General features: G+C 32.0%; 2 protein-coding genes across 2 annotated transcripts; one reads left to right on the forward strand and one right to left on the reverse strand.

Moving 5' to 3' along the window:
- Positions 1-1,010: 1,010 nt before the first annotated feature.
- Positions 1,011-8,031, forward strand: LOC111421968 (Translocase of outer membrane 40). The gene is made up of 5 exons (XM_023055197.2): positions 1,011-1,241; positions 1,334-1,596; positions 1,651-1,880; positions 2,188-2,375; positions 7,607-8,031. Exons 1-5 carry the CDS (start codon positions 1,100-1,102, stop codon positions 7,744-7,746), a joined length of 963 nt encoding a protein of 320 aa, XP_022910965.1. The 5' UTR covers positions 1,011-1,099; the 3' UTR covers positions 7,747-8,031.
- A 306-nt stretch (positions 8,032-8,337) lies between these two features.
- On the reverse strand, positions 8,338-20,247 carry LOC111423084 (motile sperm domain-containing protein 1-like). The gene is made up of 4 exons (XM_023056361.2): positions 19,837-20,247; positions 19,618-19,781; positions 19,413-19,558; positions 8,338-8,612 (listed from the first exon to the last, which is right to left on the reverse strand). The coding sequence occupies exons 1-4, from the start codon at positions 19,964-19,966 to the stop codon at positions 8,411-8,413; spliced, it is 642 nt and encodes a 213-aa protein (XP_022912129.2). The 5' UTR covers positions 19,967-20,247; the 3' UTR covers positions 8,338-8,410.
- Between the last annotated feature and the right edge of the window lie 223 nt (positions 20,248-20,470).

A 20,470-nucleotide genomic window follows, 5' to 3' on the forward strand; every position in this document is an offset into this window, starting at 1 on the left:
GTTGATATTAGGGCTTTTTCTTCTATGACAGGTTTTAGTCTTTTTAAAAGTAATTTTTCAAGTAGTTTTGAGAGTAAGGGTAATAATGAGATTGGCCTCTATAATGTAACATCTGTGGGGAGTTTACCAGGTTTTGGCATCATTATTATTTCAGCAACTTTCCATATACTTCGGAAGTATTTCTGTTTAAAAGCAGCATTAATTATGTGTAATAGCTTTGCAATCGCTCGTTTGGGTAGAAATCAGTATTGCCTACTGATTTCTTTATATTTAGTATTCGTATTTTACAATACAGTTCTTTCATTCTTCCACATGGTATATTACTCTGTTGATCACTTTGAATTATACTAGGAACACTATTTAACATAGTTGTTGGACTATCTGATGTAAAAGTTTCTTTGACCCATGAATGAACTGTAAATTGTGGGGATGTACATAGGGCCTGCTGGGGCCTAAGTGCTGTGAAGGAATCATTCCTACATGAAACTACATACAAGTTTAAACATAAAATAGACTATATCCATGCACTACTGACATTTTTGCATGTAGTGTCACACGTGATTCCAATACAAAATAAAAAATAATTTGCATCACGGCGAGATAGCCATTTCTTTAGTACTCTTGTGCTAGTTAAAGAAATGTAACTTAGCAGTGAGGTTTTTCTGTGTAATTAATAAGTTGAGTGTAGGTCAGTTTTGCATGCTTTTTCAGATATATTGATGTAACGATGTTAAAAATGTTATATTCTTTTCTATGATATATTTGTACTACAATATAGCAAAAAAATTCTAATATTAAAATATTTGTTTAACATAAATTTTGATTTTTGAATAAAACAAAATATGAAAAACATCGCGTCATCTATGAAACCCAACCTATAATCACGGATGGCCGATATTGTAGACAGCAGCCATTAGAAAAAATCCGTCATTCTTCAGCTTCGTCAATATGTCGAACCGTTTGTACTTCATCTAATGAACATCATTGTGATAAACTGCACATTTCGTACTACATGTGTGCCCGACCATCAGACACATAACGTCAAAGTCTCACATTTTCGCTAGTAAAGAGGTAAAAAAAATTTAGCGTTACACGCACGATGGGAAACGTTTACGCGTACTCGAGCACACCGCCACCACCTCCGCCGCCCGGCATGGGTTCCGCGGGCTCCACAGGCGGTTCAGGGTGCGAGGAAATCGAGAACCCCGGCCCCTTGGAAGATATTCACACCAAGTGCAAAAGTATGTACACAAGAAAAGTCGAATTTCCGACAGATTCCGCATGGCATAACGCGACCTAACCTCAAACTTTTTCAAATTTCTCTTCGTTTTAGATGTGTTCCCAACTTGTTTTGACGGTGCGAGAGTCATGCTTACACGAGGACTCAGCAATCATTTTCAAATATCTCATACCATCAATATGAGTACTGTTACTCCCAGTGGTTATCGTTTTGGAGCCACTTACGTTGGAACTAAACAAATTTCCCCTAACGAAGCTTATCCTATACTTTTAGGAGATATTGATCCTTCAGGGAATTTAAATGCTACTATTATTCATCAATTCAAACCCAGTATTCAAACAAAATTTGGAGCACAGGTATATTATTATATACAATTTAATAATAATTTATTTTATTATTTTTTATTTTAGATACAAAATTCTAAGTTTACTGTCGCACAATTAACAGCAAATTACAAAGGACATGATTACACTGCCAGCGTGACAGTAGCAAATCCTGATATAATCGGAGGATCTGGTGTGGTTGTTTTACATTATCTACAGGCAGTTACACCCAGGCTAGCTTTAGGTTCAGAATTGGCGTATCAAAGGGGTCAAGCTATTCCCGGAGGAGAAATTGCTCTATTAAGTGCTGCAGCTAAGTATGTATAAAAATGTTGGTGTTATTAATTTTTTTTATATAATTATATCAGTTAACATGACTTTGATCACATAGGGTCAATATAGATAAGACACTAATAATGACTCTAATGCTGGAGATTACAAAAGTTTATAAACTTTTTAATCAAGTGTTTTGTATTTTTGTATGTTGTTCAACACCAAAATTTGAAAAACCAAAATCAATTTTTTTAAAAAAGTTTAATTGTTTGTTGGAATACATTATGTGATTGAAAAAGATTATTTTATTTGAGATTGTATCTGATTTTAATTAATTTTTAATAATTTCAGATATACAACTGACACATATCAATGGTCAGGGACATTGGGAGTATCAGGAGTGCATTTGTGTTATTATCAAAAGGCGAGCAAACAATTGCAGCTTGGTGTAGAATTGGAGGCGAATCATAGAATGCAAGAAGCAGTTACAATGATAGGCTATCAAGTAGATTTACCAAAGAGTGATGTTGTTTTTAAAGGTATTTTATCTATATGAAAAGAAATCTTTTATTTTTTTAAATTTTTGGTATTAAAACACTATTTTTGTGCTTAAAGGTGTGAAAAATAATAGGAGGGAAGGTGTTAAGTTTTTTTCATAGTTATTATTATTTACAAGTTTATATTGATAAGCATTCTCTCCATTATTGTTCCACATTCAATATAGGAACCTTTCTGATTTATAGAAATCTGCTCTACTATTAAGAGAAGTGCCAGAAGTGTGCCTCACAATTTTCCATGACATTTGGCACAGCATAGTAACGACCAAATTAAAGTTAACATATTTTTTTATAATTGCGGAAAATACCTTAGCCTTAGGCCAAATTTGAAAGTTGTGTTGAAAATTTACAGTCTGGTCTGTTAGTAATGGGACACAGAGCAACAGATTTCCTTATGTTATTACAATTTATCCAAATTGATCTTAGTCCAATTGTTAATAATAACCAAGATTTAGTTAAAGTTAATACTTTATTTTCGTTTTTCTTAAATTATAAACATGAAAATTGGTACATTATCATAATTTAAGACCATAAGTAATAATTTTGATCTATCTTTCATATTGCCTTAAAAAGCTCTTAAAGTAGTCATATCTTTTTTATCATTTGAATTTTTACAACCACAAACTGAAACAGTTTCTGAGACATTTTTACATAAATTTGGTATATCTACCAATCTTTTGTCTCTTCAAGTTCTCTGTTTCCAAGATAATCACTCTTTAAGGGCTCTTTGCAAAATTTAACTATGATCAGTAAACATTAGTTGGCATTGAAAAAGTTTTTATTTAGTCACTAGACCAAATAAAAAAAACTAGAATCAGTTTGACTTTAAGCTCAATATTATTGTAATCAAATATAGTTTGTTATTGTTACTTTGAAGTAATGCCCCAGCACAATTTTTTTTCTAACACGGAAATGCGTAATATGTACATGCCTTACTTCCTACTGAGTTAAGAGTTCGTTCATTTTATCGAAAATCGGAAAAAATTTGATTTTAGTTTATTGACAAAATTTTCTTTACTGACAACGCAATATTCACTCCTAGTGGGATTTTCAATTTTAGAAATTATCATGCGTGGGAAGTGAATAATTGGAAATTATGTCATATGAATTACCAAATAATTTGAATGGTCGCTGTTATTTACATTTTCTGCAAAACCAATTAGATTATATGCTGACTGACAATCCTAAAATTTGTGAAGACTTATGACAGAAAATTGTAAATGCAGTGGACGTGTTAGGAATGAACCAATGTTATCTAACATAAGATCATTTTCTAGGCGGATTAGAAAATGTATTGAAGTTAAGGATGGTCACTTTGAGCACTTGCTATAATGCAGTTCATTTTTAATTTTTATTATGGTTTGCTCTTTTTGTTTGATGTTATTATTATTAAAATATGTATTTAAATTAAATGTCGTAATTAAAATCGAGTTTTACTATTGCAATTACCGTATTTTCTCGAATCTTATCCGCACTCGAATCTAATCCGCACCTCGATTTTAAAAATGCAATGTTGGTAAAAAAAGTTGGTTTTCCAATGTAATCCACATCCGATTGTAATCCGCATTTGATTTTAGAGCATACAAAATTTGTAAAAAGGGTGCGGATTAGATTCGAGAAAATACGGTATGTTAATAATATGAATTGTTTTTGTAACATCAACTTATGTTTAATGAATGGTTAATTAACTTGCAAAATGCCAATTGACAGTGGTTGTTTCGAGACTGGTAAATTTTAGAGAGACTTGGTAGGTATACCAAATTTATGAAAAAATGTCTGAGAAACTATTTCTGAAAGATAGCCTTAAAAAATGATAATATACCAGTTTTCATGTTCGCAATTTAAAAAAAAGTGAAATTATTAAAGAAAAACCAAAATAAAGTATTAACTTTAACCATCTGTACCTTATTAACAATTCGATTAACATAAACTGGATTGAATCATAATAATTTAATTTTTCCAATCATTTGTCTCGTTTGTCTCAGCATATAGTAACTATTGTTAACTGTTAACAATCGGACATGAATCTGAAACTTGTTGAGAATTGACGCGTTTCTTCTTCATACCTAGGGAATGTGCAACATCCGTCTCCAGACCCACATCTCAAACGCGTCAATTCTCCGGAAGTTCTGATGGTTCATGACTGCTGCATATAGAAATATAGGGAAAACCAGAACCTTCATAACTCGCACCTTCATGTTCCTTGTTATTTGTTTGTATAACCATATTTTCGTCAGTTTAGTTGCGGGGGAGTACTATGCGTTGCTTTATTTCTGCCTCACAAGAACCTTTACTGGAGATTAAAGATCTATGGTGCCGAACTAACTCGATATCACTCTTGGCTAGGATACTCTAATTTTCGCGATTTCTGAAAATGCTCATATTTCGTTTAGTCAAATAATGAAATTAGTGAAGTGGGGTTGATACATTTTTAAGACACTTTTTTGAGTAAATTGTTGAATTTTCAATTTCAGAATAGTAAGCGCTAATGTTAAAAATGTTGATTACAGTAAGCGGGTACGAACAGTAAATACTACTTAATTCCAATAACCTAGGTTTTGTATGAATATGACAGAATAAAGTTGGTTTGGTACCAACGAAAAAAAATGTTAATTTAAATGTCTTAGTCTGACCCCCGACTTTGTTCACCAATAAAAAATGGTTAGTAAGTAAAGTTTGCGTGGCCGCGAATGTGTTAAAAATACAAGAAACGTATTAATTAATGAATAATTAAATATGAACAACAACTTCAGGAACAAAACAGTCACAGACTGTGTCATCTTTGTACTAAACTTACTGGTTGTAAGATTAGAACAGTTCGGTATCAATGAATGAAATCTTCGATAGTATTTTCCCAGTTTTCTCCCAACATAAGATTTAGAAGTTTTTTAATATTAGCAACCTTTTCTTTTGAAATTGGGTGAAATAGAGGAAGATTAGGCATCATAAACTGGGAGCGGACTTTTTATTGAAACACCGTTTCAATGGGGATATGAAGACTTATATAGAATACTCCAATGTATTCTATATTTAATTTTATGAAAGCTAAAAATATGCTCTTTTTAGTAACATCATAATCAACTATAGTTTGTATTTAAAAAAATACAACTTTATGTTATATCTCAAAAATAATCAGCTATGTTTAAAATTTTTCACTGGCATTATATTGTAGTCAAAAAAGTGTCTTAAGAATGTATTAACCGCTTTTCTTTAATTTCAAAAATAAACAAAATATGAGCATTTCTTGAAATCGCGAAAATTTGACTTTTTGGCTATAACTTTAAAACAAAAGAAGATAGAGGTTTGGTCTTTACGGGATTGGATTAGTCTCGGAAAAAGAGACTGAGACATGGCACCTACTTTTTTCGTATCTCTTGTAGTTTCTGAGATAGCCTATAATAACAACCAAATTTGCTCACCCTGTACAGGTCTTTAATCAAGTTTCCTAAATGACTTGGAACTACCATTTCCAAGCATATTTTCCAAAGGCCTCTTTGTAATCGACGAAGCATATTAGCATTGGGGAGTTAAATTCTCGTCATGTTGTAGATCTGATCTCTGGTTTCACTACCTTTAATAAAACTTGCTTGTTCTGGAGGTATTTGTAGTTCTAGGTAATAATTTAACCTTTGATCGATTATTCTTAATAGGATTTTACTATCATGAGATGGTTCGTTAATTTTTGTAAATAAATATCAATTGCGTCCAATCTTTAAGCCAGCGCCCAGTTCTCGGCCCAGTCTGCCATATTTTGTTGCATAGGCCCATCATAATGTCTACTCCGTCGTGTCTCGCGGAGCAGTGATATCGTCGGGGTCTGGTGAACTGCAGTCCAACATGTGTCCGGCTATTGATTTGGGAACTTCTGCATCTCTCGTTTGCATTTCCTGAAAAATATACTGTGTAGCTCTGAGATGTGTTGAAGTAACCGCTACCTTTCCAGTGAGTTTCGGAAAGCTCCTAGATAACTTCCCACTATTCGCGAGTCGAGGGATGACCTATGGCTCGCGTGGGCAGGGTCGTTTTTAATACTAAATTGTTGTAAATAGCTTACTTTTCATTGTCACTAATTCCATCTGCAAGTGGAGCATTACAAGGCTGGATAAAATATTACGAGACGATTAAATAAGGTTTTCTAATTCTTGCTTCCAATAACCTTGTCATACTGAATGTACCAGGATTGGATTAACACTTCAACCAGAAACTTCTTGTAATTTGATACGCCAAATAGGTTTATCGAACAGTTTGATTTCCAGAATCCTGGAATCACTTCGATTACTAATTGGTCAAAAACTATTCTTGGTAGTTTTATTGACCCTACAATGATGTCCATGTAGTTTAAATATGCGCATAATTGTTGGGTGAAGCCACGCAACAACAATATGGCGTAATTAGAAGATTTAATAATTTACCTTTAAAGTTATTAATAAACTATTTAAATGTTTTATATCGTGTTATATAGGTTTGTTAAAAGTTTCTGTTTATAAATTCCAGACAATATAACTCTTCCAGATATAAAATTATTAAATCAACCAGATGTCAATTCAACATCTATTTTCCAGGCTTTGGATAACATTGTTGAATATGCTAGGTTTTGTACCATGTGCAAATTCTTCTGCTGTTACATTATTAAGGATCATACAAGTTTGTCATGTAATAATAACTATCTTCTTTCCTTTTCCATTTTTAGTTTAATTTGAGAACGAACCAGTTTTGAATTTTCAGAAGTTCTTACAGTCGAGTACTAGAACTTTACCAGTTCAAAATAACAAATAAGTAGTTTTAGATGTACATCATCCTAAAACTAGGGCTACATCCTAGACGTTCCTAGTTTGCAAAGTGTGGTTAATTGGAAATAAAGCATTAACACTTTTCGACCAGCTCTAACTCCTGCCTGATTTGAACCTAACTACTATTTATATTTAAGTCAATGCTGTCCATCACTTCAATTAATTTGTAAAGGGTAAACAATTTTTCAGACGGATGTCATTTTTTGCATTAAGAGGGGAAGCTGATGGTTCCGCGAGCTAATATTCATATAACATAAGAAGAACTTTAGTTCGTATCTTTAAAAGATCCTATGTCTTTTGAATCTATTTACTTTATATAAATATTTCCGGGTATTATTTATTGCTAAATAGAACTTTAAACGCAAAAGTCGATATCTGTTTTTTGTAAACTTTAGTAGCCACTAAATAATTAATTTTTTTAAGGTCATGTGGATTCAAACTGGTCAGTTGGAGCGGTCCTAGAAAAGAAACTAAATCCTCTGCCATTCACGTTAGCGCTAAGCGGTTTAATGAATCATACTAAAAACCAGTTTAGGCTCGGCGTTGGAATTATAATTGGATAATGTTCGTTTGTATTGTATAGTTTAAAAAAATACGCAAAATGTAATTAAAAAATATATACGGAGTCATGGGCAGATTTTACGGAGATTGAACGCTGGTTTTCGTCATCATCATCATCACCACCACTACATTTTCGAAGTTGTTTACGTCGTAATAAAAATACACAAAGACAGATATACACACAGAGTTTAAATACGTGGATTTTGTTTGTAAATAGTTTGTTAACGAAGAAATTTGAAGCAGCAAACATGTATTGGTAAAATTAATATAGTGACTGTTTTATCGAACTTTTTCATTTGTTACTATTTAAAATGAAAACATTGATTGTTAAGGCATTTTTTCATTTTTTTTTTTTTAATTTAATGTATAAGCGGGTTGACTTTTTTATACAGATTTTATTATTTCCTTTTTTCTATGTATAAACTTCTTAAGTTATTTATTTACGTAAGCTTAGGAAGATTTATGTCAACTATTGTCAATCTCTCGACTCTTGCTACCCTTTGATCAATGACATAGCAAATAAAATTTACAAAAATGTACATGGTAAAAAATTACTGTGAATAAATGATTTAAAAGAAAATAAAAAAACGGAAAACAGGTAGAAAACTTTATTTAAATAAATATAACAAAACAGAACAACTCTTTCCCTTTAGATTAAAAAATTAGTTACTGTCTAAAAATTAATAAAGTTAACATTCCCAATGCGTATGCTGTTCCAATTTTAAACGTTTGCGTTGGGTGTAAATAATGAGGTATGTTTGCATTTTCTTCAACCACTTCTATTTTTGTTGGAAGCATTAGAATTGCTATACATACTATAGCTGCTCCTATTGCCAAGTAATTAGTTTTTTCTGATTGCAAAGATTTTCTGAAATAAACAAAAATAGATTATTGATTTCACAAAATTTTAATAATATGGATTTAAAAAAAAATTTTGCAGCTATCATGTTATAAGTTAAAACATTTCCATTAACTGCACTAGATTCTATTTTAGTTTTGGGAGAAATTTTAGGATAGTCAACAGAAATTATTAAACTTCCATGGAATTTTCACAGAAATGTATGAATACCGAAAAGTGGATGTACCAGAAAGAAATTAGAAATTTGGAATTACACGCTCGATAAACTGCAAAACTTCACGATTTTTAAAAGCACGAAATGCTTAGAATGCTTACTTGTTACTATGAAATAGTTATTTACGTAACCAGTTATGAAAAGACTAACTTTGTTTGACGAACGTAATATTTGCAAATTACGTGAGTTAAAACAAAATTAGCCGTTTCATAACGTGTTAAGTACAAAATTTTATCTAATTCCATTGAAAAGGCAATTTTTGTTCAAAACTTGACTTATTCTATTACTGACAGATGTCAATTTGTAGTTAGGTAATGGAATTCATTACATCACTAGTGATGTAAAGAATTCATTACATCACTAGTTATAAAAAGTGGCGTTACATAACGTCAGAAAGAGATGCAATAAAAAAACTAGTTTCGTAAGACGCGCTTGAAATGCACGAATTCAAGTTGAAAAACGAATGGTGAATGAGAGCTTTAAATCTTACGAAACGTGTTTTTATGCTATTTTTTATAATTCGCGTTTTTATCCGTTTTTTTTTAACAAAAATAAAATAAATTTTGACAATGCAGGGAAATAGGTATGTAGCAGTTGGTAACACCGTAACACTTGAAAATAGAAGTTTGAATTGACAATTAGAAATCGTCAAAACACAAAATGTATTCACCTGAAAAAAAATGTTTTATGTACACACAAAATACTCCTAAAATAAAAGATATTGCTCAGAGTTCAATGTCCTCACCTTGTATTCGATGCTAAGAACGTGTTTAAATATCCATAGACAAAAATTGTCACACTGACAACTAGAAAAATTAATGACCCAATGTCACCAACTTGAATTGGTTTCATAAAATGTTACTAAAATCTCATTACAGCATCGGATGCTGTAATCTTATTACAGCACTCGTTTGAGTACTGTAATAGCTGTCATTACCGTCGCGAGTTACAAAAAAGAAATTTAAAACAATATTAATAAGATTGTACCTTGTACAGCAAAATAAATTTTTCAGAGTAACAAAAATTGGAATAATTGTTTTAAATGGGTTACACTGTATATTAGAATTTCTTCCGTTTGTGACATTATTTTAATCTTTTGCAGGTTTATATTTAACCCAGTTTCTTCTTCCAGAGTTATAAAGCTGGTTTAGCTGATGCTGTAACTGGTTCGCACTATTTGGAAGTATGACAATATTTGCAAATTGCAAGCTACTTTGGTATCTGCTGTAGATTCTAATCATGTAATCCAATTTTTTAAAATTCATTTGATTCCATCACCTCGTGCGCTTTTGTCGTCAGAGTTTCCAATAATGGCTCTTTCAACTTCCATCTCAACACCATAGGCCATATTAATGGGGTATAGTATCAGCCTTGTCATAAGTTCTCTTATTCTCTTTCTGATCAATTTTCTCACTTCCCATAATTTCGTCTGACTTGTTCTTAATTCTTTCGAGTTTTGTCCTCTTTTGGATGAGTTGTAATGTTTGATAGCTAACTTTGAAATTCTTTGGTTTCTAACTTTTTTAATTCCTTTTTCTTCTTTCTATTATGGTTGTAATCGGTCTTTCTATATCTTTATAGAGTTCTTGGCCTTGTAAATTGTCCATTGTTTTTAGTCTGTTACTAATTTCTTTATTAATTTGTATCGATTATTTTGCAAGTTCTACGCTGTAATTTTTGGGATGGTACAACACTTTTTATTTAGTTTCTGACCGTTGATTGTTATACCAAGTGCGTATTTGTGGTCGCTACTGATTTAGAATCTGCGTATAACCTCCACATTCTATACTTAGGCTGGATACGCATTTGGTGACCAAGCTATCGAAATCAAAGCTATCTTTTATAATTTGAAAAACAGTGGCCAAATAGCGGCGGCTACAGAAATCCGCCTAATACGCATCTAGCCTTCATTTATTATGTTATTATGTTTTTGTGGCCTGTTAGATATTTCCAGGTCCACTTCCTGCTTTCTGATCTCTGTAAAAATGTGGAAGTTATTATTTGAATGGGCCCCCTGTATGAACAGGTTTTCGTTTCATGTTCCTGACTCAAATGCGCGCGCCATTAACCTACCAGTAGGTGCTTTACAACTAGGATTGCTATTCTTTCATTTACTCCTTCTATTTTTAAACCTACGGCATATTGACCATTCACCACTGGTCCATGATAAAATACTATGTCTATCTTTGGTTCCATAATACTCCCATAGTGTCTTCTTGTGTCTGATATACCTATTATGTATCACTTAATTTTTGAAATAGCGTGTTGCAATTCTATCGTACTATCCTTTTCTCTTCGTTCGTGCAATAATGGAATCAATAAATATTTTAACTTGAGGGTACTCAGTCAGTCATATTACCCTGCAGTGGCCAGCTGTAGTGGGTAATTTATTCTCGTGAACTAACACTAGCAATATCACTAGAAATCAGTCACTTCAGAAATAAGTTCGAATGACTTGGGGTTGCAACATGGTATCTGAAACCTCAAACACATGAATATGTGTTCTTCATATTCAGTTGATTGTATGCCTTCTTTTGTGCTTTAGTCATCAACGGTTTTTCTTGGTGCATTTTTTTATTGCTCTTTGTTATCTTTTATAAACTGACCGGCAAAAAAACCGGCCACTATAAATTAGCCACAATTTCAAAGCTGGCTTACTCGCGAACCACTCATTCGATTTTGATGATTGTTTTTTTGATCGAAAGGTTGATTCTTCGGTAATAATCCTGCTATAGAAATTTTCATTTAGATTTTAATTTGAGCATATACGGGCTGCAAGAATGAGAAAAACTTTTTTTTCTCGAAATTTGTAATACCCTGTGGGGTGCAACTGCTACAGCAGATGGTGTTAACTGGAATCAAATGGTAGCCCAATCTTTTCTGAACATCTTGTTTTTTTATTCACTCTATTATCTCTATTACTAACGAAGATGCAGTGTTTTAAAGCGAACGCCTGTAAAAACAAGACAAACTAGTATAAAACATCTAAGGTGGCGCGCTAGGTAGCGTATGTCATTTGTTTCGAATAGTAAATTGACAAGTGTTAAAGATTTTTAGTCTTTTAACATAATAGCAATCCCGTTGTCAGTAACTGATGTTGCGCGTATTGTTACTTTAATTGAGGATGGCAAAAGTCGGCAATACGTTGCCCATACGTTGGGTATACCCCGAACAACAGTTCAGGATGCCTGGAACCAATATGTGGAAACAGGAAATTTCACTAGGCGGCAAGGTTTCGGTAGAAGACGAGTGACAACAGCAGTTGATGACCGATTTATTGTTCTAAACGCTCTGAGGAATTTTAGAACGACAGCTGTAGAAACTCGGCATCGTCTTCAAATGGTGCGTGGGGTTGACGTAAGTGAAAGAACTATTCATCGAAGACTTGATAAAAGTGATATGACTGCAAGAAGACCTGCCAAAAGACCTCGGCTGCTCTAGAGACATCGGCGACCACGTCTTCAATTTGGGCGCGTACATATGAATTAGGGAATCGAACAATGGGGTAAGGTGCTCTTTACTGACGAGTCCCGATTTTGTCTCCGCTCACCTGATGGTCGAGAATGAGTGTGGAGACGTCGTAATGAAAGGTTTGCGACCTGCACAATTTCGGAAAGAGTACCTTTCCATGGAGGTTCTATTCCCATTTTATTGGTGACGAATTCATGCTAATGCATGACGATGCGCGATCGCACGTAGCACGTGTGGTTAACGAATATCTTGATGAAGTAGGGTATTAAACGGATAGAGTGGCTAGCGTGCAGCCCGGTCCTTAACCGTAGCGAATATCTTTAGGACCAACTTGAGAGACGCATTCGTCGTCGTCCTGTCCTGCCGGACAACCTTCAAGGGTTAGAAATTACTTTTGAAGAAGAGTTTGTCGCAATTGCTCACTGACATCAACAACACCACTTTGAAGACGACACCGAGCTTCTACAGCTGTCGTTTTACGATTGCTTAGAACAATAAAACGGTCATCAGCTGCTATTGTCACTCGTCTTGTTTTCACAGGCGATCGCTTTAATATACTGCATCTTCGTTAGTAACAGAGATAATAGAGTGAATAAAAAACAAAATGCTCAGAAAAGATTGGGCTACCATTTGATTCCAGTTAACACCCTCTGCTGTGGCAGCTGCACCCCACAGGGTATTACAAATTTCGAGAAAAAAAGGTTTTCTCATTCTTGCACCCCGTATATGCTCAAATTAATATCCGAATAAAAATTTCTATCGCCGGATTATTACAGAAGAATCAACCTTTCGATCAAAAAAAGAATCATCAAAATCGAATGAGTGGTTCGCGAGTAAGCCAGCTTTGAAATTGTGGCTACATTTTAGTGGCCGGTTTTTTTTGCCGGTCAGTGTATTAACCAATTTTTAAATTTATATTCTGTGTAGGTACTTCTATTTGAAATTGCTAAATTTGTTCTGGTAAAGACTTCGCTCTTAAGCTCTGGAAAAAGTGCACCTTCTCTCCATTCGAATTTTCTTTAGGGTTAGCTTCTTTATGTTCTCTTCTTTTCTTAGTTAAAATAATTAACTTATCTTAATTAGTTAAATATCTATTCATATTTCGTTTTCGGTTAGTTTTCACTGCTCTCTGTCCTTCCACAGATCCATCCTTCCTCCACCTCTCTCCATATCGTATCCACTTTAAGACATATTTTGGAAATCGATTCTCATCCACCTTGTGGAAGCGGCAAAACCATCACAGTTGTTTCGTTTTTATAGCATCTATGTGATGTGTTTAGCATCCATGATTCTGAATTCTTACATTTCTTATCTTTTCCTGTTTTGATCAACCTGCGACCCTTCGTTTCCATATGAGGTTATACTGCTTGTTTAGTTTTGATATTTTTTCTAGGATTTTGTCATTCGTGTTACGTAGAAATGTTCAGTAAGTACAACAAACTTTACCGTAATTTTTTCATCGAGCGGTTGCGAAGATATTGGGTAGACGAAAAATTTATGTAATACATAATACTGCGGAAAAATGCGTACAGGGAAGACTAAGAAGGGATAAACGGCCCATCATAATGTACTCCGTTGTTTTGAGGTTTAGCTCGAGCCCCCACATATCATTTTCCTCTATCAGCTTTCTATTTAATTTCTAGTCTTGCACAGTAACTACACTGTGTTAACTAATTATCGTATCCGACGTCATCATTGCAAGTATGTAACCAATATCACAGTATTGGTATTGCAATACGCGATTTGCGTATTGGGTTACCAATACAGTATTGGGTTAATACCCGTTAGACGTTGGGTACAATAATTAATTAACACAGTGTATTTGGATATTTGCAAACGCAAGGTGATGTCATTTAATGGTATATTGCAACGGTGGCCAAACTGTGGCTCGCGAGCCGCATGCGGCTCTTTGAATGATTATTTGTTTTTTTAAGTAAATATATAAAATATAATTTCTCTAAAAAAATTGTTTTTAATACCTTTTTAAGGTCGCGGTTCAATCACGTGATGTTCGCAAAAGTGCAAAAAAAATTTGTATAGTTCCGCTGTTGGTTAAAAGAGGTCGTCGAGAGTTCAATTCAGTTATTCATAGCGACGCTTTTTTATATCAGCTTACAATTAGTCATCCTACCGTTGAAATATTTTATTCATTGAGGAATATATTCTGGTTTAGCCTTACGCGATGCCTATTCTCGATATTATTTGGTGTTCTTTTTTTTTTGCGAAATGTTAATATTGTTATAGTTGGTGTTATTTTCATAACTGAACATTTTTACTTTTAAACAATTAATTTTTATTTTCAATTATTTATTCAAATATTTCTATTACCTAAATTTTGGTTAACACAAATTTCTTTTACCAGTTTTAGATCCTAACTCAACATTAACAATGTATTACAACAATATTAAACATTTTCGACCCAATTCCACAGGAATCAGATTTTTGGCCATATACAGGGTGGATCAGTTTTTAATCGGGAAGCTTTACTAGGATGTAGTACTTGCCAAAATAACACAAGTTTTTTATATAAACATAGGGTAACAACTCTTTTGTTTTCGAGCTATGAGCTGTCAAAGTTGAGCCAAAAATTTACATTTTATCTTTTATTTCGAGTATAAGTAAACCATAGAATTTGAATTTTTGTATGTATGTACTACTGGCTGATACCTTATTTTCAACCATACCTTAAACTTCCCTAGCACCCTCTAAGGGGATGCAATTCACCATCCCCTTGATTTATTTTATAAGAACTTTTTAACGCTATGTAATATTAACATAAAAAAATATGGGTTATAAGCACATACTTTAGTGGTACTTTTTTGTCTCTTTAGTATTTTCTTTAAGGTGGCGATTCGAACCTCTTGGGTTCATAAAATTGATAAAAAAATCGGTTTGATTTCGTCAGTCAATGATTAATATTTCAACAATATTCATGCATTTAATTTTACAACATTACTTCACTTGATTAATTCGTCACTTGATTATATTCTATACAGGGTGTTTCGGTGACTCGGGGAATAAATTTAACCACATATACTAGAGTGAAAATGATGACGATTCATGTAAAAAAAAATAGTAAAAGTCTTCAAATTTCAAAGATACAGGCCATCAAAGTTAGGAAATTTTAACACATTTTTCCAAATATCTTAAACACTATTTACAGTAAAGCGCTGAAATTTACAGTATAAATCAATGTCGTGTAAAATTGTTAGGCAATTTATGAGTTGGATCGGTCCGCGGGAACAATGCTTACCGGCTGTTCCTAAAGTTTGTTTGCTCAGAACTTTTTTATTCTTTCATAACCCTACATTTATTTTTGCAGTTTCTAATAGTAAATTTAGTTTAGAAACTTTTATTACTCTTAGATAATATTCATAAAAATCACCGTTTTCGTGTTAAATCCAAAAATGTTGAGTTCCGATTTCAATAGTGCTACTACTAAAAAAAAGAAATCTATTACAACAATATTAAACATTTTCGACCCAATTCCACAGGAATCAGATTTTTGGCCATATACAGGGTGGATCAGTTTTTAATCGGGAAGCTTTACTAGGATGTAGTACTTGCCAAAATAACACAAGTTTTTTATATAAACATAGGGTAACAACTCTTTTGTTTTCGAGCTATGAGCTGTCAAAGTTGAGCCAAAAATTTACATTTTATCTTTTATTTCGAGTATAAGTAAACCATAGAATTTGAATTTTTGTATGTATGTACTACTGGCTGATACCTTATTTTCAACCATACCTTAAACTTCCCTAGCACCCTCTAAGGGGATGCAATTCACCATCCCCTTGATTTATTTTATAAGAACTTTTTAACGCTATGTAATATTAACATAAAAAAATATGGGTTATAAGCACATACTTTAGTGGTACTTTTTTGTCTCTTTAGTATTTTCTTTAAGGTGGCGATTCGAACCTCTTGGGTTCATAAAATTGATAAAAAAATCGGTTTGATTTCGTCAGTCAATGATTAATATTTCAACAATATTCATGCATTTAATTTTACAACATTACTTCACTTGATTAATTCGTCACTTGATTATATTCTATACAGGGTGTTTCGGTGACTCGGGGAATAAATTTAACCACATATACTAGAGTGAAAATGATGACGATTCATGTAAAAAAAAATAGTAAAAGTCTTCAAATTTCAAAGATACAGGCCATCAAAGTTAGGAAATTTTAACACATTTTTCCAAATATCTTAAACACTATTTACAGTAAAGCGCTGAAATTTACAGTATAAATCAATGTCGTGTAAAATTGTTAGGCAATTTATGAGTTGGATCGGTCCGCGGGAACAATGCTTACCGGCTGTTCCTAAAGTTTGTTTGCTCAGAACTTTTTTATTCTTTCATAACCCTACATTTATTTTTGCAGTTTCTAATAGTAAATTTAGTTTAGAAACTTTTATTACTCTTAGATAATATTCATAAAAATCACCGTTTTCGTGTTAAATCCAAAAATGTTGAGTTCCGATTTCAATAGTGCTACTACTAAAAAAAAGAAATCTAAGTTTTTGAACATCCTTTAGTATTTTTTATTACTTGTCTTGTTATTTTATGTACTTTTTTTATTATTCCTGTTAGTGTTGATTTCTAATTTATTGTTTTTGAGTTCTTTTATTAAACCAACTAAAACAAATTAAAAATGTGATTTAGCTAAATCTACACTTGGACATGTTGCATACATAATAGTTATGACAGCTCAGTTCGATTTTCACTTGTCATTGCTAATTCAAATTATTTATTTATTTATTTTTTTTAGTGTTATTGAATTCGGAGCCTAACATTTTTGCATTTAATACGGAAACGGTGGTTTTTATCAATATTCTCTAAGAGTGATAAAAGTTTCTAAACTAAATTTACTATTAGAAAATGCAAAAATGTAGGGTAATGATAGGATAAAAAAGTTCTGAGCAAACAAACTTTATGAACAGCCTGTATAGCATTGTTCCCGCGTACCGATCCAACTCAAAAATTGCCTAATGATTTTACGTGATGTTAGTTTACGCTGTACCAAATTTCAACGCTTTACCATAAATAGTGTTTAAGATATTTAGAAAAATGTGTTAAAATTTCATAACTTTGATGGCCTGTATCTTTGCAATTTGAGGACTTTTACTAATTTTTTTTACATGAATCGTCATCATTTTCACTCTAGTATATGTGGTTACATTTGTTCCCCGAGTCACCGAAACACCCTGTATATGATGGTTTTTTATTGTGAAACAGTTTTGTAAAAATTGTTATTCTAAGATCGTTTTTTTTATTGTAAAATAAAATTAAAGTTGTTATTGATTTTTATTATTTTTTATGATGTAGAACCGTTTTTTTTTGTGAATAAATAGTATTATTGTTATCTATGTCTATTACAAATAATTATTACTTTACTTTAGATTATTTATGTTCTTATATCTTGATAACAATTTGCTGTGTTATTTCTTACTTTCTCAGTGTTAATATAATCACTAAAAATTAGGGCGGAAGGACTGTGATCAGCAACTCATTCATAATTGCCTACAAATCTTCTATCTGTTATATATATTTATTTACTCAGTAGTTAAAAGAGAAATTGACCATGAACAAATGTTATTACCAACTCAAGATTAGTAACCAATTTATAATACGTTTTATAACATTTTATTGGCAATTAATTATTTTTTATATTTATTTTTTTTTAAATTTTTAATTAGTACCTAAGCCATCTAACTAAAGCCATCTACAAAGTAATTGCCAAAGGTTTACTTAGTACTGTTTTGTCGGTTTTAGGCAACCCATTTTACACCTTTTCGTAATGACTAAAAATTGTGACAAAATCGCATATCTTCAGAAAAAACACATTCATGAAATAATCACACAGCTATTGCACTTTTACGAATACGGAATCTGTTCCTAAGATACATAAGCATTAGATGACATATTTGCCACCTCGTTTAAGTCCCTAATCTCTTCTACAGAACGATTTGTATTAAACCCTTATTATGACTAACTTTCGTAATTTATTTCTGTCAGCGTCATGATTATTTTAGAATACTAAATATGTCATTCCGTAGAGTAATATATGTACTTCAAGCCTACGTATTTACTTTTTTATAAATATGTAGCATTAAGTCGTGAATGTACATCTACGTAACCTCTCCCGGCGTATATAAAAATTGAAGCTTTGAACCGCCCCCTTAATATATACGTATTTAATTGCGGCTCGCGAAAAATTTCGAATTTTGAAAAATGGTTCGAATTATCAAGGAGCTTGGCCACCCCTGGTATATTGTCTTACACTTGCGCTTTCAGTTTCTAAGTGTTTATTCTAAATAAATTTGAAATAGGTAATTTTGATCCCTATTGATATTTTATTTCCCACTTTTACTTTTACTGTTAAGTTTTTGTATGGTGTTTTTGCTACTATTATTAATATTATTCCTATAATAGTCTTTTCCAATAGCATCCAGAGTTTATTATGTGGTACAGTATACCACATACCTGATTTTCTTCTCAATTATTTGTGTTAGGCAGAATAAGTAGTCTATAGTTAATCAACCCACTCAAAATCCTGCCTGTTCTTTGGCTGTATATGTTAAATATATTAAATGTACTTTCTTTTTCTTCTAGTCTAAAATTTCTTTCTTTCTTTCATTTGTATTAAATACTAATTCCAAGTCTATACTAGGAATGAAAACTAACAATACAGAAGAATACACTGAGAATTTATCAAAATTGAGAGTACTTCCTAATATGCATAGAATACATCTCACTAAACAAAGTATAATCAAACCATGTTGATAACATATGAAATGACATCCTCCTTGATAATCCAATGTTGGAACAGAAAACTGATTTAGAAATATCATAAAAGTAGCAAATATACTTAATCTATAAAATGCTAGGAGATAAAAATTAATTTTCATGAATTAAATAGTTATTTTATGCAATTAGTTACAAGTTTTACTTGTAACACTCAAATTCATTAAGATTTTGATTTAATAAACAACTTCTTTTGTATATATAGAATTCTCTGGTATAATTTCCTTCACTTATTTATCAGGATTTTTATGGTATCCATAAAATTCCTTAATTTATACCCAAATTCATTGTGTCATAAAAATAATAAAATAATTACTGTCTCTGTGATAACAATGATTGATGATGTGGATCTTCAGGAGTTCTGTCACTATGAGGTAGATTATGGAAGTTATCACCATCTTCAGAAACATTATCACCTTCACCAACCAATAGTTTTGATTCCACATCCCTTTTACCTAATAGCTAAACACATAATTATTAATTTTAAAATAAAAACACTTCAATAAAGATTAAAACATTACCTGTTTAGTTGTGTTATCATGAATACTTATTCTAAATTTATCTACACCATTACAATTAGCAGAAATTGGCATCGTATGTCTAACAACCAAATCAATGCAAGATTGAGGTCGTATACTTCCTTCAGGATCTGTTACATTATATTTATTTGGAGCTGTACATAGAACTAATTAAAAATTTAATTATTAATAAAAACATTTTTATTAATCGTTTATAACTACCTTTATATTTAATTGTAAAGTCATAAGGATTATAGATGGTGATGAGTTGTTTGTGAGTATGTTTTGAGCTCGTGTAGAACTTTAACATTGTGGGAAATACAAAAACTGGAATTTGTCGAACTTGGTCCATTGTGAATTTTCAAGTCCTCTTCGATAGGTACGTTTTTATCTTAATAAATATCTTCTGATTGATTTTAGATTAAGATATTTAAAAAATTACGAATAAATAAACAAAGAGAGACTTCGTTATTTTGTCATGACCGCGAATGTTGTTTTCTTTCACATATGTTATTGAGTTATTTATTACTAATCATCGTTTTTAACACTATTTTTACTCAAATGTCATTTTGACAGGTAGAAACGACAACTGTCACTAAAATTCCCTAAAAATTTTTGATAACAAATTCTTCGGTGTTATTTGGGTTGCATACTTTGCGCATGCTCCGTATTAATTTCAATGCCAGTACTTATTTACACGAAACGAATGCTTAAATTTATTTTAAATTTTAATAAATAAAATATGTATTAATTGTTATAAACATTAAAACAATATAAATTAATTTACAAAAATGCTGATGTCACAAAAATGTAAAATTAATTTGTTTTAGTTATAAGAATAAAAGAAATTTTATGT

The sequence above is a fragment of the Onthophagus taurus genome, chromosome 1 (genome assembly GCF_036711975.1).
Source record: "Onthophagus taurus isolate NC chromosome 1, IU_Otau_3.0, whole genome shotgun sequence".
Taxonomy (NCBI): domain Eukaryota; kingdom Metazoa; phylum Arthropoda; class Insecta; order Coleoptera; family Scarabaeidae; genus Onthophagus; species Onthophagus taurus.